A 25,347-nucleotide genomic window follows, 5' to 3' on the forward strand; every position below is an offset into this window, starting at 1 on the left:
TGCAGGCACACTCTTTCTCTCAACATAAATTAAAAAAAATAAAATTAGGGGCGCCTGGGTGGCACAGTCAGTTAAGCGTCCAACTTCAGCCAGGTCACGATCTCGCGGTCCGTGAGTGCGAGCCCCACGTCGGGCTCTGGGCTGACGGCTCAGAGCCTGGAGCCTGCTTCCGATTCTGTGTCTCCCTCTCTCTCTGCCCCTCCCCCGTTCATGCTCTGTCTCTCTCTGTCCCAAAAATAAATAAACGTTGGAAAAAAAAAAATTTAAATAAATAAATAAATAAAATAAAATAAAATTATACGTGTTTTAATGGACAAATATACTAACATGAATTAGACTACTTCTGATTATATACACACACAGAAACATTCCTATAATAGATTCAACTCACACACTCTATTAACTAAAATACAATTTTCGTAATAGGCAAAAATTTTGATATGAAGGTTAATCTTCGAAGGTCTGGGTACAGTGGAAAGCATCTTCACCTGGAAATCAGGAATAATGAGTCTCATCTGTTGAAGCGACTCACCTGCTGAGTAATTTTTAACTTGCTCTGCAATCTTGGCCAAGTCACTTATCACCTCCTTCACTTTCATTCTGTCTTATGATTAACACAACTGATCTCTAAAACAGTTCCTTCTATCTCTTAACGTTCTGTGATTGTGCAGCAGGCCTGAGCATCTCAAACTTTCCTTTCCTTTCCATTAACTCCACTGAGGTGAAGACCAGAACTGAGTCCCAGATAGGAAAACAAGGACAGGATGCAGTTTGCTTCTAGCACAAAAATTACTGGGATCACATTTATCTTTCTTAAGCAAAAGCTTGACTAGTAATTTTTGATTAATGATAAATTGAAGAATTATGCTTGATAAGTTTAAATTTAGACAGTGAATTAGTGTACTTTAGTAGAAACCACCTAAGCACCCTTCTTTATTAGGACCAACAGAAACGGTTTAATTTTAACCAGAACAGTTATTTCTCTAAGTTAAAAACAAACACCTATTGGGAATGCAAGCTGGTGCAGCCACTCTGGAAAACAGTATGGAGGTTCCTCAAAAAACTAAAAATAGAACTACCCTACGACCCAGCAATTGCACTACTAGGCATTTATCCAAGGGATACAGGTGTGCACTTCCGAAGGGACACACGCACCCCAATGTTTATAGCAGCACTATCAACAATAGCCACAGTATGGAAAGAGCCCAAATGTCCATGGATGGATGAATGGATAAAGAAGATGTGGTGTATGTATACAATGGAGTATTACTCAGCAATCAAAAAGAATCAAAAGAAATCTTGTCATTTGCAACTACGTGGATGGAACTGGAGGGTATTACGCTAAGTGAAATTAGTCAGTCAGAGAAAGACAAAAATCATATGATTTCACTCATATGAGGACTTTAAGAGACAAAACAGATGAACCTAAGGGAAGGGACACAAAAATAATATAAAAACAGGGAGGGGGACAAAACAGAAGAGACTCATAAATATGGAGAACAAACTGAGGGTTACTGGAGGGGTTGTGGGAGGTGGATGGGCTAAATGGGGAAGGGGCATTAAGGAATCTACTCCTGAAATCATTGTTTCACTACATGCTAACTAATTTGGATGTATATTTTAAAAAATAAAAAATTAAATTAAAAAAAAAAACAACAAACCAAAAAACCAAACACCTATTTAATTTCCTACTGTGAAATCAATTGGGAAAGAGAAAGAAATGCATAATGGAAAACTTTAAATAAGGTAAGTCATATATACAACTTTTGGCATCCTTGATACTGACCAGCTGAAAAGTCATTTTTAATTTTTGTATGTGTATATTTATTTTTAAGGTGTAGGGGAGAGAGACAGAAGATCCAAAGTGGGCTCCATGCTGACAGCAGAGAGCCTGATGCAGGGTATGAACTCACAAACCGTGAGACCATGACCTGAGCCAAAGTTGGACACTTAACCAACTGAGACATCCAGGCACTCCCATTTAAAATTTTTAAACATCATGTTTATAATTAAAATAGCTAATAAAAACTATTAACTTAATAAATTATATAAGCTCTTAAAATTATTCCATACATTTCCTTAAACATATGTATTTCTCATAAATTGTGTCAGAAATTCTTTTCCAAATATTCATGACTGATCATCATCTCTTCAGATTTAGTTAAATAATTAACTGATGGGGCACCTGGGTGGCTCAGTCCGTTAAGCGTCTGACTTCGGCTAAGGTCATGATCTCATGGTTCACGAGTTCGAGCCCCATGTAAGGCTCTGTGCTGACAGCTCTGAGCATGGAGCCTACTTTAGAGTCTGTGTCTCCCTCTCTCTCTCTGGCCCTCTTGCTCACACTCTGTTTGTCTCTCTCAAAAACAAATAAAAACATTAAAAAAACATTTAAAAAATTAACTGATAATGAAAAACAAATAATCCAATTAAAAATGGGCAGCAAACATGAAAAGACATATTTCCAAAGACGACATTCAGATGGCCAACAGACACGGAAAGATGCTAACATCACTCATCATCAGGGAAATGCAAATCAGAATTACAATGAGATGTCACCTCACACCTATCAGAACGGCTAAAATCAACAACACAAGAAACAACAGGTGTTGGTGAGAACGTAGAGAAAAAAGGAATCTGCATGCATTGTTGGTAGGATTGAAAGCTGGTGCAGCTACTGTGGAAGACAACTGGGAGGGTCAAAATATTAAAAATAGAACTACCAGAACAAGTGCCAAGACAAGAGAGCTAGGAGGTGACCAAAGCCACATAATATCAATGGGGAAGGTCACTGGAACAGCAATACAATGCAAAAAACAGCTAAAGTGAGAGTGACCAGGCTTGTTTTGGATCCCTATTTATTAAAGTATTTTAATCAGTGAAAAATCTACTCTGCTCACAATGCTCTTCAGCAGTGCACACTGGGGGATACTGTGCTTCTCAAAGCTCTACCCATCCCATGAACAAAGCATGTGGAACATGAACAGGCCGAGATATTTTCAAAGCTGGACAAGTGACTGGAAAACCCCGTGCAGGAACTATGTACCTAGAAAGCCCAGTCGGCTTGGAAACCACCTGTCTAATCAAAAATCTGGAAGAACTCAATAGCTCTTTAGCACGGTGGAGGAGGACTGGAAGAAGGAGCCACAGGGAAAGACGATGAGTAAGTTTGCTTTATGGAAAAAGAAATTTTTCTAAGTTTCATTATAAACTGTCCAATTTCTTTTCTGGTATTTATGGAAAAGTTAAAAGTAAATGAAGTAAAGGCGTTGCTAAAATTTTTCATACAAGTTTAATGTCATATTTTAAATTTCCTTTTCATTGGACATACTTTCCTCTTACAGTAAAGTGTGCCGGTAGCAATCCCCTGTATTGTTTTGTAAGCTCAACAGCTGATAAGGCATAACTTTTTTCATTAGAAGAAATCTCATATTTACTTAGAATCTTTATTTGGGGAGGAAAAAATGTTTTGATATCATAAAACAGATACGATCACATTAAGTGGATATTTATTTTTGATGGCATATATTAAAAATTAATTAAATTTTTTTCTCTGATTTAACCAATTACAAATGGAAATAATCAACAGTCTGATTAGGGGCAGACTTTATCAGATTAAAGTCTGCATCTGGGGCGCCTGAGGGGCTCAGTTGGTTAAGCATCTGACTCTTGATTTTGGCTCAGGTCATGATCTCACAGTTTGTGGGGTCAAGCCCTGTGTCCAGTTCTGCACCAACAGCATGGAGCCTGCTTGGAATTCTCTCTCTCTCTAAAAAATAAATAAATAAACCTAAAAAAATAAAGTGCATTAATAAGCATGTTAACACGTAGAAAATAAAACTTAAAAATTCAAAAAAAAAAAAAAAAGAATAAAACTCCCATATGATCCTGTATTTCCACTACTGGACATTTACCCAAAGAATATGAAAACATTAATTCGAAAAGATATATGCATGCCTATGCCTATTGCAGCATTATTTACAATAGCCAAATTACGGAAACAGTCCAAGTGTCCATTGATAGACGAATGGATAAAGAAAAGGTGGCATTATTCAGCCATAAAAAAATAAAATAAAATCTTGCCATTTGCAACACCATGGATTGAGCTAGAGAGTACAAGGCTAAGTAAAATAAGTGTGTGAGAGAAAGACAAATATCTCACTCATATGTGGAATTTAAAAAACAAAACAAATAAAGAAAAAAAGGGACAACTCAGAAAACAGACTCTTAACTATAGAGAACAAACTGATGGTTACCAGAGGGTGGTGGGTGGGAAGATGGATAAAAGAGGTGGGGATTAAGAGCACACTTATCATGATGAGCACTGGGTAATGTATAGAATTGTACACTATATTTTACACCTGAAATCACTATATTGTACGCCTGAAAATAATAGAACACTGTATGTTAATACAGTAACTATATGTTACAGACTTCATCATAGTGTGAAGTCAGTAAACAAATGTCTACACTGAAAAATCAAGAAAGAACAGCATAATGTTATTTAAAAATATGGAAATAAATATGGGGAAAAATATGGAAGAAATAGCTTAAAATTTGAAAAGACTGCCTTTGGACAGAAGTTAGAGGCCAAAGAAAAATAAGGCAGGGAAATGTTATTTACTTGGTTTTGTTTTAAAGTGTACACAAAACCACTTGACTTTTTTTTCAAGTTTATTTATTTTGAGAGAGAGCGTGCGTGTGCATCCATGCAGGGGAAGCACAGAGAGAAAATCCCAAGCAGGCTTTGTGCTGTCAGCAGAGCCCGACCTGGGGTTCAATCTCACGAAAGGTGAGACCATGACCTAAGCCAAAATCAAGAGTAGGATGCCTAACTGACTGAGCCACCCAAGCACCCCAGAAAGTACTGTGAATGGAATAAAACTTGTAATACCAGAATGTGCTTGACATTGTTAAAGCAGTGCTTAGGGGTAAATTCGTAACACCAAATGCCTTTAATTTTAGAAAAGAAGAAAGGTCATAATCAATGAGCCAGCATTCATCTAAAGAAATGGTGAGAAAGAACATATTAAGCCCAAAATAAATAGAGGAAAGGAAACATTAAAGATCAATGCATAGGGGCACCTGGGTGGCTCAGACCATTAAGCACTGAATCTTGACTTCAGCTCAGGTCATGATCTCACAGTTTCATGAAATGGAGCCCCAGGTCATCTGACAGCGTGCAGCCTGCTTAGGATTCTCCCTCTCTCTCTGCCCCTCCCTAGCTTGTGCTCTCTCAAAATAAATAAATGAACTTAAAACAAAATGTTTTTTAAATCAAAGTAATATAGAAAATATAAAAAGAGGAAAAAAATCAATGAAACCAAAAGGTGGTTCTTTGGAAAGATTAACAAAATTGATAAATCATCTAGCCAGACTGATCATGGGGAAAAAAAAAGAATACAAATTATGAATATCAAGTATGAGAGAAATGACATCACTACAGCCTTTCACAGACACCAAAAGGCTAATACTACATTTATTTGATTCAATCTGATATTTTCTGCCACTTAATTGGGGTTTTTAGGCTACTTACCATTATTTATTTATTTAAAAGACTTTATTTTTAAGTAGTCTCTACACCCAAAGTGTGTCTCGAATTTATAACCCCGAGATCAAGAGTCACATGCTCTACTGACTGAGCCAGTCAGGCACCCCAAGACTATTTACTTTTATAGAGGCCAATAAACCCAACAACTTAAATGACATGGTCAAATTCCTTAAAACACAATCTACTACAGCTCACTCAAAAGGGAACAGATTATCTGGATAACCCTATATGTATCTGTTAAAGAAATTGCATTTGTAGTTTAAAAACCTTTCTAAAAAATATATCAGTCCCAGATGGCTTCACTGGTAAACTCTACTGAACATTTAAGTAAAAAGTAATAATTCCACATGAACTACTGTAGAAAATTTAAGAGGGAACACTTTCTAATTCATTCTGTAAGGCCAGGATTACTATGACAACAAAATTAGACAAAAGGTATCACAAGAAAATAATAGACAAATGTCCCTCATAATATAGATGTAAAAATTCTACACAAAATCAAGTTGGTTTGTTAAATCAAGCAAATTCAGAAAATGAGATCCAACAATATATAAAAAGTATTAATAGATCATGATGACATAACATATCCCGGAAACCACAAATTGGTTTAGCATTCAAAAATCATTGAATGTAACTCACCATATTAACCAATAAAAAAGAAAAACCATGGGGCACCTGGGTGGCTCAGTCGGTTGGGCATCCGACTTCGGCTCAGGTCACGATCTCACGGTCCGTGAGTTCGAGCCCCACGTCGGGCTCTGTGCTGACAGCTCAGAGCCTGGAGCCTGCTTCAGATTCTGTGTCTCCCTCTCTCTCTGACCCTCCCCCGTTCATGCTCTGTCTCTCTCTGTCTCAAAAATAAATAAACATTAAAAAAAAAATTTTTTTTAAAAAAGAAAAACCATACAATCATCAATAGACACCGAAAAAAACACTGGACAAAATATTCACCATCCTATTCCTGATAAAAACCCTCAGCAAACTAGGAATTAAAAGTAAACATCTTCATAATGATAAAAAAATATATATGAAAACCTACAGCTAACATAATACTTAATGGAAAAAGACAATGCTATCTCCCTAAGACCAGGAGCAAGACAAAAACAACCAGTAAGGCTAAATATTTTTTGTTATGCATTGGCTATTTGTTTTGTTTTGTTTTGTTTTTAAGTAAACTCTACCTCCAATGTGAGGCTCAAATTCATGATCCTGGGATCAAGAATCACATACTCTACTGACTGAGCCAGCCAGGTGCCTCTATCAGTCTCATCTTCCATAAGTATTTTATCCTAGTTTAAGTTTACATACCTTCTTACTTTTACCATGTGAAATTTTATTTCAAATGTAATCATGTATTCATTGTGAATTATCCCAATCCGTATGCAGCCCCATCCTCTTTATTATTTTTGATGGTTTCATTTTCTTTTTTAAATGTTTATTTTTGAGAGAGAGAGAGAGAGAGAGAGACAGGGTGTGAGGAGGGGAGGGGCAGAGAGACAGGGAGACACAGAATGCAAAGCAGGCTGCAGGCTCTGAGTTGTCAGCACAGAGCCTGATGCGAGGCTTGAAGTCATAAACTGCGAGACGCTTAACCAACTGAGCCACCCAGGCACCTTTATTTTCTAATTTTTAAAACAAATCTGGAAATTTATTTTGGTGAACAGTGATGCTTTACTTTTTTTTTTTTTCCCTAAAGTAGGTTCTATGCCCTGCATAGGGCTCAAACTCATGATCCTGAAATCAAGAGTCAAATGCTCTACCGACTGAGCCAGCCAGGCACCCCTTTTTATTTAACAAATTTATTTTTAATTTTATTTTTATCAGACTTGGTAGAGGGACAGATGAGCCATTTCCTTTAACAGGGTCAGTGATTTACAATTCTTTGTCTTTTTCTAGAATTATCATTGTCTCTCATTTAAAGTAATTAAATCATTCTGATTTCATTGTGCTTTTCTATATATTTTCACAAGAAAATAAAACTCATTATCAACAGATAATCACTGTTTAGGAAGTACTAGGAATCTATCTCTTAAACTATAATTGCACTGGCGGAATCTGATACAACTATTTTGGAATTTGGGAGTCTCCTGAAGGTTTGCAACTTCCAGGAGAAGATCTGGATGGCAAATTACAGTCAATTTCAGCTCTTAGCACAGTAACAGCTACCTACCTCTGGACCCTCAGCTAAATGGCAGGCAGCTAGCTGTGCACCTTTTCCTTTTTTTCTCCCCCATGTTTACTTATTTTTGAGAGGGATAAAGAGCGTGAGCAGAAGAAGGGCAGAGAGAAAAGGAGACACAGAATCCGAAGCAGGCTCCAGGCTCTGAGCTGTCAGCACAGAGCCCAAGGCAGGGTTTGAATTCACAAACCATGAGATCATGACCTGAGCCAAAGTTGGATGCTTAATTGACTGAGCCACCCAGGAGCCCCTGTGCACATTTTCCTAAAGCATTTTGCACACAGTTTTGGAGAAACGAGGTAGGCAAAAAGGACCCTGTCCTCCAAATACTGGGGATCTGTGCTCTGAAAGCTGCTTCTGATCACAGAGGTGCAAAAGGGTGGGTGGCCACTGTTTTGCATTTTATTTAATAAAAATGAAAAATAAATAAAAATAAAAGTTAGGCATGAGGGACACAACAAAGAACAAAATATGGTCTGCACCTTCAGGGAGTTTATTCATGGCCTGGCAATAAACACAGAAATTATTTTTAAAACTACTGGGTGTGGTGAGCTATCAAAAGAGTACCGATTACACGCTTTACATTTTTTATTTATTTTTATTAAAGATTTTATTTTTTACTTTTTTCTTTGAGAGAGCGAGCGAGAGAGAGTGACAGTGCATGAGCAGGGCAGGGGCAGAGAGAGAGGGATAGGGGGACAGAGGACCTAGAGCGAGCTCTTCACTGACAGTGGAGGCCAATGTGGGGGTTGAACTCATGAACTGTGAGATCATGACCTGAGCTGAAGGCAGGCACTTAACCAACTGAGCCACCCAGGTACCCCTGAAGATTTTATTCTTAATAACGTCTACACCCAAAGTAGGGCTCAAACTCACAACCTCGAGATCAAGAGTTGATTGTTCTACCGACAACCAGGTGCTCCTGCTTTACATTTTTTAAAAACAAAAATAAAATAAAAACAAAAATGTGCGTAAGAATGATCTTAAGAAAGTACATTTGTCAGGGCACCTGGGTGGCTCAGTCGGTTGAGCTTTCGTCTGCAGCTCAGGTCATGATCTCATGGTTTGTTGAGTTTGAGCCCCACACAGGGCTCTGTGCTGACAGCTTGGGGCCTGGAGCCTGCTTCAGATTGTGTCTCCTTCTCTCTGCCCACCCCCCAACTCTTCCTGTTTGTCTCTCTCTCAAAACTAAATAAAACATTTTTTTAAAAATTAAAAAAAAAAAAAAGAAAGCACATTTCTCATTAACACTTCAATGTATTTGTTATTTTTAATCTATTGTAAGTGGGACTTTTTTCTATTCTTTCATTTTCCCTCTTTTCCTAATGCAAGCTTGTGATATTGTGATACATAAGAAATATTTTTTTGACCTTCATTCATGATTCCTGGCACAGAGCTCTCAAAACCCTTACAACTTCCTTAGTAATAAGAGGAATTAAGGGTATCTTATTTATAAAAAGCCCATTTCAACCACACCTAAGTATCAACACAGTGACTTCTGTAAAGCTCCTAACAATGGGGATGGTTGCCAGGGGAACCAACCATGTGATGAGAGTTGGAACTTTTAGCACCCACTCTCCACCTCTGGGGAAAGGAGAGAGGTTGGAGGTGGAAACAATCACCCAACAACCAATGATTTAATCCAACATGTCTATGGAGGCCTCCATGAAAACCCAAAAGGATGGGGTTTGGGGCACTTCTGTTGGTGAACACATGGAGGCACTGGGAGGACAGTGAGACCCGAGAGAGTACAGAAGCTCTGTACCCCTCCCACACACCTTGTCCGATGCACCTCTCCCATCTGGCTGTTCTCTGAGTTCTGTGAACCGCTCTGGCTCATTAATCTAATGGAACCTGAGGAGGGGATTGTGGGGACCTTCAATTACAGCCAGTTGGTCAGAAGCAGAGGGAACTACCTAGACTTTTGACTGGCATCTGAGCTGGGGTTTGGCGGTGGTGGAGGGGTGCGGAAGCAGCCTTGCGGGACTCTGTCTTTATCTGTGGAATCTGAAGATAACTTTGGATAGGTAGTATCAGAACTCAACTGGAACTGTAGGACAACCGGCTCTCGTCCACAGAGAATTAGAGAATTGCTTAGTGTGAGACAAACCCCACACTTTTGATAACAGACAAGCCAGAAGTATGAAGGAAGTTGTGTGCTGAGAAAAATAGAGAGAGTTTTCCTTTTGGAGTCCTACCATCATTTCTTCCATACTAAAAAACCTGAAAGAATAACCTGGTTCCTAAACCTCCAAATCATGAGTTTTAGTAAGACTAACAAATCAAACTGAAACCAAATGGTAGAATTCTGGATCTATAAAGAGGTATTCTATCGAGTGCTACAACCTATAAAAAAGCCTTTTACCTTCATTATAGGGCACGGGATTGCCAATCTTTAATCCAACTGCTTCAGCTGATTTCAAAATGTCTAACTCCATCAAAATAATTACTCTCCTACAAAGGCAAAGAAATAGAAACAAGTTAGAAAAAATCAATTCAGAACCCTTCAAATGACAAGCTACTTAAAAAGCTCTCCCCCAATAATCATTTTGATAAAACTATTTCCGTTTGTCAACAGGTTTTCATTACTGAATAACTTGAGAAATATATGATATCAATTCCTATGTAAATATTTCCCTTAATCTTTCACTGTATCATTATCAAGGCTTTTTATGATTGCAGGATTTTCATTTTCCATCTAGTCCTTTAATTAAAATGCAGTGCCCTTACCACAAACCGTACCATCAAGGAGTAAATGACACAATCAGAATTTAGATTAAACACAATAATATATGGCACAACAACAGATGATCTGTTTTCAGAAACATATACCCATCTAAACAATTACCTTTTCCCAGTGAAAACCATTACAACTGTAGCTATTTTTTAATGTAATTATGATCTAAGAACTTATAGTTCTTTTACCTATCTTTAACTCTAATTAAAACCTTTCAATAACTTCCCAAGAACCTTAGCCCAAAACTAAAACCTTTCACATGCCCTACAGGCTCTGTGTGATCTGGTCTTGCTAATCTCTTTCTAGTTCATCTCATACCGCTTCCCAGAAACACTGCTCTCCAGCAGTTCTGTTTGCTTTCAATTCCTGGTATATGCCATGCTTTCTCTTGCCACCCTCTCTCCTGCCACAAAGCCTTTGTATATGCTGCTCACTGACTGTGATGACCTTCTCTCATTCTGCCGTCAGCTAGTACTCATTTTTTGCTCTCATCTCAAATATCATTTCTTTTTTTTTTTTTTTTTTTTGTAAAGTTTATTTACTGGGGCACCTGGGTGGCTCAGCTGGTTAAGTGTCCCACTCTTGATTTCAGCTCAGGTCATGATCCCACGGTTCATGAGTTCAAGCCTCGTGTAAGGCTTTGTGCCAGGCGTGGAGACTGCTTGAGATTCTCTCTCTCCCTCTCCCTCTGCCCCTTCCCTGCTCTAAAATTTTTAAAAATTAAAAAAATTAAAAATAGTTTTAAATGCTGTATCACAAGACACCATAAGCAAGTTATGATAAAGTGGGATAAAATATTTGAAACAGCTAAAAAATAGTTGATATCCCTGGTTTACAAAGATCTCCCAGGAAACAAAAACATGCACAAAGTACATATATAAAAAGCTATTCAGAAAAGAACTACAAAGAATAAACAAGTACCTGAAAAGACATTTGAGCTCACGAATATGGAAATGTAAATTAAAGTAATGATAATTAACAATTATTTTTAAAAATTAGTAGCATACAGGCACCTGGGTGGCTCAGTTGGTTAAGTATCTGACTTTGGCTCAGGTCATGATCTCACAGCTCGTGAATTTGAGCCCCACGTCGGGCTCTGTGCTGACAGCTCAGAGCCTGGAGCCTGCTTTGGATTCTGTCTCTGTCTCTCTGTCCCTCCCTCACTCGCACTGTGTCTCTCTTTCAAAAATAAACACTTAAAAAAAATTAGTAGTATCCAATATGTTGACAAGGTTAAGGGGATCTATCTTTCTTTCTTTCTTTCTTTCTTTCTTTCTTTCTTTCTTTCTTTCTTTCTTTCTTTCTTTCTTTCGTAACAGGTTTTTGAGATATCATTCACATACCACTCCATTTCCCCACCCATGCAGAACCACTAATTTGTTTCCTTGGATTTGTTTATTCAGAAGCACTCTTACACAAAGTTACTGGGTGTATTAATTGGTATATTTTCTGTTAAGAGACGTCGTTTGACCCCCACAACACTAACTCAAGCAATCTGCTCTTCAGAAGTAATAGCACGAACACATAAAGATAAATTTGCAAGGATGATTGCTAAAGCCCAGTTTGGAATAAAGCTAAATGTCCATCAAAAAATAAGGGGTAAATAAGCTGGGATGTATGGACACAGATTGTCAACAGAGGTAGGAAAGAGTACAAGACATGCCACCATCGTGAGATGGTAGAAAGAAGCAAAGCCCGTGGGACTGAAACTCTATCCCTGACTGTAGAGAACCAAGCCTAAGTTGTTGCACTCAACCCCAGCACAGCACTCCATCTTCTCCCATAACCATACCCCAGAGGACAGAAAAGTGGATAAAAAACACCACTCGAGCACTCAAAGGTAGCCTGGAGTGGAAGATAATAGATCCCAAGTGGGAAGGTTGGCAAAGAGATGTATCCAGCTTAAACTATGTCGGAGCGAATATGAAGTCTGACAGAACCATCCACGTTAAGCATGAAAAAGATAAAAAGAAATGACATGGCAACAATGCAACATGCAAAAATGTATAAAAATATGAGGAACAAAAAAGGCAGAGACAATTAGAGAATCCAATCTAGAAGAAAGCATAAGCCAAGAAAGGGAATAATACTTCCCAAGAGAGATTTGGAAAATAAGACTAAGAATTCAATAAAATAAAACTCAAAAGATGAGATGAGAGATTGAGAAGAAAAAGGAACTTAAGACAAAAACAGAACAAAAGTAATACCATTATACATCTAACACTTAAAGATTATAAACACCAAGAGACAGCAAGGAGAAAGCTAAAAACTGAACTACCAGTATGTTGGAAAATCTTGACTTAATCCAACATATGCATTAGAAAATAAACTAAAACAAATTGAAGACACAAAGGGAAGACAGTTATCCACAATGTAAATAAAAACTAGAACCAAATGAAATAGAAAACAGCATTAAAGAATAATACACAGAAAGATTTAATTGAAAAGAAATAAATCTGCAGACTGAAAAGGCATACCATGGACCAGAAAAAAATAAATAAATAAATAAATAAAAGGAAGAACAATGGACATTAAGACACAGCCTGGTTAAAGGGCATGTGGATGGCTCAGTCAGTTAAGCGGTTAAGCATCCTACTTCAGCTCAGGTCATCTCACAGTTTATGAGTTCCAGTCCCACATCCGGCTCTGTGCTGACAGCTTGGAGCCTGCAGCCTGCTTCAAGTTCTGTATCTCCCTCTCTCTGCCCCTCCCCACTCATGCTCTGTTTCTGCTCTTTCAAAAATAAACATTAAAAAAAAAAGACATAGCCTGGTTAAGTCACTGAACTTGAAACATAATGAAAGAATTTTTCCATAATCCACAGAACCTATTTGAGTTTTATCAACTGTCTAAATGATGTCCTTAATAATCCAGACCAGGATCACTTGTTATATTTAATTATCAAATCTCTTAAGACTCCTTCAATCTAGAACAGTCTTTCAGTGTACACAATTTTTTTACTTTCATGCTTGAGATTTGAAAATCAGAGGTCACTTATTTTGTAGAATATCCCTTAATTTACCTGAGGTTTCTTCATGATTAGATATAGATTATGTATCTTTCGCAAAAAGATACTATTAGTGATGCTGTGTTATTCTCATTGCATCTTATCAGGTAATACACGATTTCTATTTGTCCCTCCCATTACTGGTAATGTTAACCTTAATCACTGGAATAAGGTACTGTCTGCCAGGTTCCTCCACTATGAAGTTGCCTCTGTTCCATTTACAATTAGTAACTATGTTGTGGAGAAGTACTTTAACCCCATAAAAAAACTTGTCACTCTGCAAACTTTCACCACTTGTTTCAGCATCTGCGGTAGACTGAATCCCCCACACCAAAAGATATCCACGTCCTAACCCCTGAAACCTGTGAGCGGGACAACAAAGGACTTTGCAAATGTGATGAAGTTAATGACTGAAATGGCAAGATTATTCCTGAATCCTCAGATAAGTCCTAAAAGGAATGACATGTATCCTTTAAGAGGGAGGCAGATCTGAAACAGACAGAAGGCAATGTGACCATGGAGGCAGAGACTGGGCTGATGCAGCAAAAAGCCAAGGAATTCTAACAACCTCCAGAAGCTGGAAGAGGGAAAGAATGGATTCTTCCAGACAGCTTCCAGAGGGAGCATGCCCCTGTCAACACCAGGATCTCAGCCCAGTGAAACGGATTTCAACTTCCAACCTCCAGGGGGAATAATTTCTATTGTTTTCAACCACTAAGTTTGTGTTAATTTGTTAGAGCAGTCAAAGCACCCTTTGATGTTTCCTGCATGAACTAATATTGTGATGATTACCAAACGGCGACTTTCTATTCCATCATTCCTTCTACATTTATTAGATGGCATTCTATGTTAAGAAGAACCTTTATCTTCCCCCCATGTATTCATTTATTCAGCACAGACTTACGAACTCCTATTTTATTCAACAGGTTGTAATCTGTTTGCATTTTTATTGTGGTTTATAAATTATCTTAGATTGGCAAGTGTAAGATTTCTGCCAGCCTTTTGACAGGGTCCCCTCTCCCTTTGAGCACTTCCTTACCAACTGACACATTAAGATAGTCTAGGCTCGACTTATAATTTCCAAGCCCATAACAAGCCATCCTCCAAGGAGCCTTGGTTCTTTTTGGCATTCAGAAACCAAGATGTGCTAAGTGGGCTCACAGCTATTGTGCTGTCGCTGCTCCAAAGCTCTCTTGGTAGACAGACCTAGGCAAGACAGACAGACAGACAGACACACACACACACACACACACTGCACAATATATGTATACTCCTACACCAACCAGATGTGAAGAGACAGTTTTCAAAAGAAGACACACCTAGACAAGAGGTACAGGAAAAGATACTCTACTTCATGAATCAGGGAAATATAAACCAAAACCACAATAAGACATCACCTCATTCATATCTGTCAGAATGGCAATTATCAAAAAGACTAGAAATAACAAGTGTTGGCGAGAATATGGAGAAAAGGGAACCCTCGTACAGCTGTTGGTGAAAATGTAAATTGGTGCAGCCACTATGGAAAACGCTATGGAAGCTCCTCAAAAAATTAAAACTAGAACTACCATATGATCCAGCAATTCCACTTATGGGCATTTATCCAAAGAAAACAAAAGTAGTAACTTGAAAAGGTAACTACACCCCCATGTTCACTGCAGCACTATTTGTAATAGCCAAGATATGGAAACAACCTAAGTGTCCACCAATAGATGAATGCATAAACAAATTGTGGTATACACACACACACACACACACACACACACACACACACTCTCTCTCTCTCTCTCTCTCTCTCTCTATTATTCAGCCATTTAAAGAAAAGGGGGATCTTGCCATTTGTGAAAACATGGATGGGCTTCCAAGGCATTATGCTAAGTCAGACAAAGAAAGGCAATTACCATATGATCTCTCATATGTGGAAATATATAAGCTCATAGATACAAAGAACAAACTGATTGGTGGTTGTTAGAGGCAAGGGGAAGAGGGTGGGAGAAATGGGAGAACTGTTTTTGTTTTTAGTTTAAATAAATTGAATAACAATAAAATAAAAATAAAATAAAATAGAACTTTATTTTTTTTTATCAATTTATTTATTTATTTATTTGTTTGTTTTTGTTTTTTTTTTTTTTTTTTAATTTTTTTTTTTTCAACGTTTATTTATTTTTGGGACAGAGAGAGACAGAGCATGAACAGGGGAGGGGCAGAGAGAGAGGGAGACACAGAATCGGAAACAGGCTCCAGGCTCCGAGCCATCAGCCCAGAGCCCGACGCGGGGCTCGAACTCACGGACCGCGAGATCGTGACCTGGCTGAAGTCGGACGCTTAACCGACTGCGCCACCCAGGCGCCCCTATTTGTTTGTTTTTTTAACACCTACCCCTTGAGGGTTGTTTTTTTTTTTTAAGTTTATTTTTGAGACAGAGAAAGACAGAACATGAATGGGGGAGGGTCAGAGAGAGAGAGGGAGACACAGAATCGGAAACGGGCTCTGGGCTCCGAGCTGTCAGCACAGAGCCCGACGCGGGGCTCGAACTCACGGACTGCGAGATCATGACCTGAGCCGAAGTCGGCCGCTTAACCGACCGAGCCACCCAGGTGCCCCTGTTTTTATTTTATTTTTGAGAGACAGATAGAGTGTGAGTGGGGGAGGAGCAGAGAGAAAGGGAGAACACAGAATCTGAAGCAGGCTCCAGGCTCTGAGCTCTCAGCACAGAGCCCAAAGCGGGGCTCAAACTCACAGACTGTGAGATCATGCCCTGAGCCAAAGTTGGATGCTTAACCAACTGAGCCACCCAGGCGACCCAATAAAATAGAACTTTAAAACCCCAAACTAATTATTTATATCTGTATCTACATCTACCTATCAAAAACGTTGAGTTCACTCTGAAACCTCCAGTTCCAATCCAGAATCACAGATTTCTCCCTTGGCTAGCTCTCACTGCCCTCAACATATTTATTAAATCAATTCCCCTCATAGGTCACCACCTACCACTGCTGCACCCACGGACATCCTCCTCCCGATGCTCAAGTTCCATACCTAGTTCTAAGATTACCACCATCCCATTACAAACAAGCACCCTCCTCTCCCCATTGGTTCTGACACTCATGCTGGGCTATCACCACTTCTTGCAGACCCCCTCCTTATTCTGCTTGGCCTCCCTCCTTACAACATGCTGCTGTCCCCTGACCCCCACACTCCCAGATGGCTTCATCCCTTGCTCAGGATCCAACGGCCACACAGACTCTTGCCTCACCCTATTCAGGCTCCGACAACCCATTCTGGGCCGCAGCCATTCTCCCCTCGTGTGTGTTCTCCTTACCTGCTGGGGCTCCAGCACCCTGTCCAGCCCACAAAGACCCCCTCCTCACTTTGTTTGGGCTAATACCTGGTTCCAGACCACCACCACCACCACCCCTCCCTTGTAAACACCTACCTTGCTTGACCCCACCTAATGGCTTTGGACCCAATTATACAGGAAGGAAGAGAGCAGTAACAGTGTTTATATTGTCATTCCACTACCAAGATGATTTCCATCGATTCACCAATTATTGATAAATATGCATGGTGAGATTTTTGGAATGATGCTCATTAAATCATAATATAGTTATTTCTAGGTTGTATCAATTTTAGACCATTTTTTCCCCTTCTTTGTACCTTGTTTTGCATTGCTTGAATTGGTGATTCTGTGTGTTGTTTTTATTAAAATGATCGTCTTCTCTAAAAATCTGAATACACGAAGAGCTACAAATATATTCTAAGGAACACTGGTGAAAAACTTTAAATAGTGAAATACTGTGTAATATTAAATGTTAACTAAATTAAAGTAAACTTATACAATGACGTGCTAAGTAATATATGACATAGAGGTTTATCTAGGAACATGTAAAACAACAACCATAAACTTAAAAAAGAATTTTATAAAACTATACTATGAAGTTTTTTTTAAGGAAAATACAAATTTATAAGTACTCATGTTTACAGAAAAATTCTGGAAGGATTACAACAAAATGTTACTAATAGTTACTTCTAGGCAGTGGGATTACAGTTATTTTTATTTATGTGAATTTTATAATGTACATATGACAAAAGTCTTTTTTACAAAGCACCAGGACAAGGGGCGCCTGGGTGGCTCAGTCAGTTGAGCGTTCAACTTCGGCTCAGGTCATGATCTTATGGTTCATGGGTTCGAGCCCCGTGTCAGGCTCTGAGATGATAGCTCAGAGCCTGTAGCCTGCTTCGGATTCTGTGTCTCCCTCTCTCTCTGCCCCTCCCCTGCTCATGCTCTGTCTCTCTCTGTCTCAAAAATAAATATAAACATTAAAAAAAATTTTTTTTTTCAAAGCACCAGGACAAGAACACAAAATTCTATCAGGGTGAAAATAGTAACAGCAACTAAGTTAACTGTCAACCTAGAATTCTATACTTGGTTAAACTGAGAGTGAAACAGACATTTTTTTTTTTTTTTTAATTTTATTTCTTTGTTTAAGTAATCTCTACACTCAAAGTGGGGTTCAAACTCATGACCCTGAGATCAAGAGTCACACATTCTACCGAGTGAGCCAGCCAGGAGTCCGGCAACAGACATTTTTAGATGACAGATTTTTATCATTCACAAACTTTCTCCATAAGAGCTGCTCAAAGATATTCTTCAGGAAAATGAGAACTGAACTAAAAAGGAAGGAGTATGATGAAGGAGACAAACGGGAGCTAACAAACTATGGGTAAATATAAGTAATGGCTGTCTGTGTAGAGAATGCTAATCAGAAGAAATAAAAACAAAATTGAACACTAAACACAGATAATTTTGAGACCTTTGTTTTATTTGAGAGGATGGTAAAAATACTGACCTATTTTAGAATTTCTGTTAATTTACATATGGATTTTTAAAATTTTTTTTTTTTACATTTATTTTTGAGAGACAAAGTGTGAGCGGGGGAGGGGCAGAGAGAGGAGACACAGAATCCAAAGCAGGCTCCAGGCTCCGAGCAAGCTGTCAGCACAGAGCCGGACGCGGGGCTTGAACACATGAACCATGAGATCATGACCTGAACTGAAGTCGGACACTCAACTGACTGAGCCACCCAGGTGCCCCCAGGATTTTTTTTAAATGTGAGAGTACCCACAAAAAACAAACAAACCAAACAAACAAAAACACAGCACAAATAGAATGTCTCTCAAACCAGCAGAGGCAAAAAAGAGGATTAAGGAAAAATCCAATCAATCCAAGGCAAGAAAAAAATAAAGCAAAAAACATGGTAAAAACACAAAAATTAGAAAAAATCAATAATAAGTTAAGCAGAATAAACTCACCAACTAAATCTCAAAATGATTTCTAGGGGCGCCTGGGTGGCTCAGTCGGTTGAGCGTCCGACTTCAGCTCAGGTCATGATCTCATGGTCCATGAGTTCGAGCCCCATGTTGGGCTCTGTGCTGACAGCTCAGAGCCTGGAGCCTGTTTCGGATTCTGTGTCTCCCTCTCTCTCTGACCCTCCCCCGTTCATGCTCTGTCTCTCTCTGTCTCAAAAATAAATAAAACATTAAAAAAAATTTTTTTTTAAATGATTTCTAAAACTATATGCTGCTGGGGCGCCTGGGTGGTGCAGTCGGTTAAGTGTCCGACTCTTGATCTCGGCGCAGTCATGATCTCACAGTTCATGAATTCGAGCCCCACATCAGGCTCTGTGCTGATGGCACAGAGCCTGCTTGGGATTCTGTCTCTCCTTCTCCCTGCCCCTCCCCTGCTTGTGCATACTCTCTCTCTCTCTCAAAATAATAAAACATTTAAAAAATATTTTTTAATAAAAATTAAAAAGTAAATAAATAAAAGTATACACTATTTATAAAAGACACCCAAGATTAAGAACAGAAGTTGAAAGTTAAAAGAAGGACAATGATATAGCAAACAAATATAAAGCAAAAGTTACTTGGAAATGTACAGATAATACTATTCTAACATACACTGACATACCCTTAAGATGGGAATGCTTGCCATATTTGTTTCTCATGTGTTTTGTGACTGAAAATAAAGACCTTAAAAGTCTCTCCCCAACAAAAAGGTCCTATTTTAGCAACAGTTAACAGTGTGCTCACCGCTGCACCTCTAGCGTGTAGCATCTGTAAGTCCTCACCATGCTCTGTATTGGCTGAATAATTTACGATGAAAGATTCAAGGTTGTAGAAAAGGAGCAGTGTTACATAATTAAATACACTTCTTTTGCTCTTTATAAGTGACCCCTTTTCATTAAAAGATGCTTTAAAAGAGAATGCTAAAAACAGTGCTTCTGAAGAGATTAGAAATAAGAGTTCTGTGTTTGGCTTTAATCTCCTGCTTTGAAATTTCCAATTTGTTTCCATATTTCTCTCCCTTTGGTGCCATGTTTTAGTCACCCGAGTTCAAATCTCAATAGCTGTAAACCCTTAGCTGGAAGCTCATCATTGTCTTTTTGAAATTCCTAAGTGAATTTTGGTATCCAAAGGACTTCTCTGTTCAAAAATTAGTCCCCATTCCAAAACACAATAAAACCAAAGAAAACTCTAAAAAGCAAAAATAACCCACCACATACCTTCCATCTTTCAGAGTGTTAACAATAAATCGGTTAATCTGGCAAATACAGTTGCTAGACAATTGTTCTCCCTCAACGAGATGGTTCAACTGTGTTGCCAACATGAAAGCTGAAAAGCACAAAGATTTCTTTAGTTCCCACAACATTTCAGTCATAACAATCTGAACTAGCACTGATCACACGTGGACTAGCAAAGAAAAACAATGCCTTGAATGTTTCTGAAACTAAAACGATTCAGATTCTGCACAGTGAAAAACAGTATGATTTACTATGCATTGAACATCTGCTGCTACTCTGAAATGTAAGTATTTCTTAAATTGCCCAGAATCATTTTTTCCATCATTCAGGTTTCATGAAGACTAAAAAAATCTTTTCTACGTTCTTCACCTTGTGACTAGAGATAGCAAGCACATATTCTGAAAACTGTCTTTCTTGCTTGTGAAGTTTCCAACACTGAAATAAAAGCCTAAAAAGGCAAGTATAGGACAGCTAACCCATTATATTCACTAAATGTCAATATCATCCTGAGGGAAATTAATCAAAGAAAACAGAGCACCAGTTAGAGAAAATTAATTAAGCCAAGTGGCAGCTTTCCACTAGATCCAGTCTATTGTTAGAATGCTCTCTGCCGGCTGCAATTTTGTCTGAATGAAGTGCACGGTCAGGCAAATGTACACTTCTGAAATGCCCCAAATTATTGCAATCAAAGTGCTGGATGTGCTTTTATTATTTAAATACAAATTCCTGGATTTATACATCATACTCACAGGAGAGAGTGTTCAATCCATCACTCATAAGCAGTCGATAACGGGGTGGACTATTCCCTGTAGTGATGGGACGGATGTTCTAAGATAGAAAACATGATTCATTAGACAGACTGTCTCCCCAGTCCCCAGAGATAACTACATCTAAGTGGCAGGAGAGTGGGTCTGTCATTATTTCAGCAAACACTGAACTGCTTGCCCATTCTTCTGACACCTACGTCCAAGCAAAAGAAACTTGGATATGATGATTTTCCCACCAGCTTCTCTCTAACATTATTTTTTTTTTTTCCAACATTTATTTTATTTTTTTTGGGGACAGAGAGAGACAGAGCATGAACGGGGGAGGGGCAGAGAGAGAGGGAGACACACAATCGGAAACAGGCTCCAGGCTCTGAGCCATCAGCCCAGAGCCTGACGCGGGGCTCGAACTCACGGACCGCGAGATCGTGACCTGGCTGAAGTCGGACGCTCAACCGACTGCGCCACCCAGGCACCCCCTCTCTAACATTATTAAACACAACACAGATGAGAATAAAATGAGTTGCCAATACTCGTGTTCTCTCTCCCCAGCTCAAATTTAATTGAAAATCAATTAAAAAAAAAAAAATGATAAGGCACCTAACAATGCAAGGTGCTGTGTAGAAAACATGTTAAAAATACAAAACAAAAAAAACAAAAAATCCTTGCCCTGAAGGGGCTTACAAGTGTGGTGGAGACAGAGGCAAAGAGATATAAGAGATGTGTGCACATGACATGGGGGCACAGCCAAGGCATTTATCACAACTTACAGGAAATCAGAAGCTGCTCTCCACAGGAAGTGAAATACAGAAACGGAGCCTTATGATGACCAGCAGCGAGTCTGGGAGTCACAAGGAGATCACCAGGCCTACTGACTCAGAATCCACAGAATGATCCAGGATCCTGCTTCTATTCATTTTTTAAATTCCCACTAAAATTTGAAACACCTTTGGAGTACTTGGGTGGCTCAGTCGGTCAAGCATCCAACTCTTGGCTTTGGCTCAGGTCATGATCTCACGGTTTGTGGGTTCAAGCCCTGCATCGGGCTCCATGCTGAGAGTGCGCAGCTTGCTTGAGATTCTCTCCCTCTCTCTCTGCCCCTCCCCTGCTCATTCTGTCTCCCTCTCTCAAAAATAAATAAATAAACTTAAAAAAATTTTTTGGAAAACCCTTAAATGGGGGCGCCTGGGTGGCTCAGTCGGTTGAGTGTCCGACTTTGGCTCAGGTCATGATCTCATGACTGAGCCCCACGTCGGGCTCTGTGCTGACAGCTCAGAGCCTGGAGCCTGCTTCAGATTCTGTCTCCCTCTCTCTCTGCCCCTCCCCCACCACTCACACTCTGTCTCTCTCTTTCAAAAATAAACAAACATTAAAAAAAAATTTTTTTTAATTTTAAATGAATGATAGGGTTAATGAAGAATTTTAAGCAGACACATTCATTGTAGGCCCATATAAGGCAGATTTAAGAAAGACAAACCTCAGGGCAGGAAGAAAAAAGTAAGGAGGCAATACTAATGATGTGTAGCACTATAGCCTCCATCAATTATGGCAAGAATAGAAAGGCGAAGGCTCAAATCTAAACCCCCAAGTCTAACTCTGGCTAACTTATATTGAAGAAGAAAAAAACCCAGCCCTGGCTGCTCTCCTGCAGTTACTACAGGACAGACCTAGTTTTTGTGATGAGGGAGAGAATTTCCTAAAATGGACATGAAATCGACATGTGCTTCATCAAACATAATGTATAATTACATAGAAATTTTTAAAATGCTTGACATAAAACATACACAGGTACTCACAATGACCTGGAGGACAGGTTTTATGGAAGTGTCTCCCTGTTGCATTATGGCCTGAAAGAGTAAACACAGAATGAGATCTACATTCAAATTATGACCAAATCTGACATATTTTTACAGTTTGGTATTTGTAATAAACCACAGATAACATTATTAAAGAGACTTTTTGGAGCATGTCATCTGAAAATCTAGTAAAGTTTTATCACTTGGATAAAATCATAAAAGCATAAAAGTGCAATACTTGGCTTAACAAGAATACAATTACTGCATCCAAAATACAGGCATCACATTTGTGCTCATTATTCAGAACAGCACATTAATTTGCCTATAGGGCCCATTAATAGACAATTAGAGGGGCGCCTGAGTGGCTCAGTCGGTTGAGCGTCTGACTTCAGCTCAGGTCGTGATCTCGCGGTTTGTGAGTTCGAGCCCTGTGTCGGGCTCTGTGCTGATAGCCTGGAGCCTACTTCGGATTCTGTGTCTCCTTCTCTCTCTGCCCATCCCCCACTTCCCTGTCTCTCAAAAATAAATAAATAAATGGAAAAATAAAAAAAATAATAATTAGGTAAGTATGGGAAATCTTTAAAATAATATTATGCAGCCTTTGGGGCGCCTGGGTGGCGCAGTCGGTTAAGCGTCCGACTTCAGCCAGGTCACGATCTCGCGGTCCGTGAGTTCGAGCCCCACGTCAGGCTCTGGGCTGATGGCTCAGAGCCTGGAGCCTGTTTCTGATTCTGTGTCTCCCTCTCTCTCTGCCCCTCCCCCGTTCATGCTCTGTCTCTCTCTGTCCCAAAAATAAATAAACGTTGAAAAAAAAAATTAAAATAATATTATGCAGCCTTAAAGAGATGTGTATGTAACATTGGTTGCCTCTTTTGAGAGAACTGGCAAGTAGGGCTGTAGGTGGGAGGCAGACCTCACACTGAATCCAATTTTTATATCTTTTGCACTTTTTTTTTTTTTTAAGTAAGCTTCACGCCCAGCACAGAGCCCAATGGGGGACTTGAATTCACAATCCTGAGATCAAGACCTAAGCTAAGATCAAGAGTCGGACACTCAACTGACTGAGCCACCTAAGCACCCAAAACCGTTTGCATTTTAAATCTCATGTCTATATTAGCAATTATGGAAATAGTATCTACAAAAAACAGACCACCAATCAGGTTTTTAGTTTGTTTTTAAAAAGCCACCATTTAAAGGTAACCATCAGAGGGGTCCCTGGCTGGCTCAGTCGGTGGAACATGCAACTCTTGATCTCAGGGTCGTGAGTTTGAGCCCCACATTGGCCCTGGGGCCTACTTATAAATAAAAAAGTAAAAAATCCGTTTAAGAAATTTAAAAAAATAAATAAAGGTAATCATCAGAAAAAAACCAACAGCAGTGAATACTGGTTCTCTGACCTCTGCTCTTGCCCATGCTGAAATAAACAGCACCACCAACGAAAAAACTGGACAAAAATACATAAACCTTTCAAATACTGGACAACAGGCAGAGCAAGACTGTGGTCCCTGAAAAAAGAGAAACGAATGAGGGGAACACTACAATCCTCCTGGCTTTCTGCACGGAGGCACTCTTGGATCACAGCGTGGAGAGGGAACCAAGAAGAACGTGGCAGTCCTACTGAGCACAGAGTTCAGGGAGGCAACTTAGTTGGATTTCGTGGATGCAGAATACCAGAGATGACAAGCTACACAGAGTTAGAGCCTCAATAACCCACACAGGGGTTCCCAGGAGTCTCTGGCTGACTTCTAAGTTGTGGATACACAAAATGAGACTCCACACGGCCAGGCAAAGATTAAGTATTAGCTATAAACTGAAAAATGAGTGGAGCTCACACAGGCTAGAACACAGCTGAGCTCTCACCAGCCTGAGTGCAGAAAACTCAATAAACACCTGCTGCTTTCAGTAGAAACCCCAGAAAGGTCATGCTTCAGAAACAGGACTAAACTAGATCCAAAGTAAAAGCTATTCTGGACCCATTCCAATCTCCAAGGGATCAGCTGATTTGCAAGTCAATCAATCAACAACCTGCCAGAACAACTCCATATTCTTTATAGAAAATTTTAAATATTCTGTGGAACAACATGGGAAGTAGGCAAAAAGTACTTCTGCCACATACTGGAGTACTGGCTGTCACCACTTGTGCAACTGTTTGAGCTGTGAGTTGAACTAGCCACTTTTTTCATGAAACATCATTTTTACTTGAAAGGCCAAATGACAAACTGGTTATTCAAACTTTGGAACTGAGTAAATCTCAAAAAATAAATAAAGTGACGGGCACTTAGGTGGCTCAGTCAGTTATGCATCTGACTTCTGCTCAGGTCATGATCTCACAGTTCACTGAGTTAGAGCCCTGCAGGAGCCCGCTTCAGATCCTCTGTCCCCTCCTCTCTCTCTGCCCCCCACCCCCCCGTCGCGCTTGTGCACGCTAAACATTAAAAAATCAAAGAAAAGGGGCGCCTGGGTGGCGCAGTCGGTTAAGCGTCCGACTTCAGCCAGGTCACGATCTCGCTGTCTGTGAGTTCGAGCCCCGCGTCAGGCTCTGGGCTGATGGCTCGGAGCCTGGAGCCTGTTTCCGATTCTGTGTCTCCCTCTCTCTCTGCCCCTCCCCCGTTCGTGCTCTGTCTCTCTCTGTCCCAAAAATAAATAAACGTTGAAAAAAAAAAAAAATAAAATAAAAAAATAAAAATCAAAGAAAAGAATTCTAAGATCAAAACATTCAATGGTGAGTA

General features: G+C 39.4%; 1 protein-coding gene across 1 annotated transcript in view; it reads right to left on the reverse strand.

Moving 5' to 3' along the window:
* Nucleotides 1-25,347, reverse strand: part of RPA1 (replication protein A1) — a 75,989-nt gene that overhangs the window by 36,035 nt on the left and 14,607 nt on the right. The window contains exons 2-5 of the mRNA XM_045490445.1: nt 22,619-22,669; nt 20,808-20,886; nt 20,041-20,149; nt 10,096-10,184 (exon numbers count right to left, since the gene is read on the reverse strand). Coding sequence (XP_045346401.1) covers nt 10,096-10,184; nt 20,041-20,149; nt 20,808-20,886; nt 22,619-22,669 — 328 coding nt within the window. The remainder of the gene's footprint in view (nt 1-10,095; nt 10,185-20,040; nt 20,150-20,807; nt 20,887-22,618; nt 22,670-25,347) is intronic.

The sequence above is a fragment of the Leopardus geoffroyi genome, chromosome E1 (genome assembly GCF_018350155.1).
Source record: "Leopardus geoffroyi isolate Oge1 chromosome E1, O.geoffroyi_Oge1_pat1.0, whole genome shotgun sequence".
NCBI classification, from domain to species: domain Eukaryota; kingdom Metazoa; phylum Chordata; class Mammalia; order Carnivora; family Felidae; genus Leopardus; species Leopardus geoffroyi.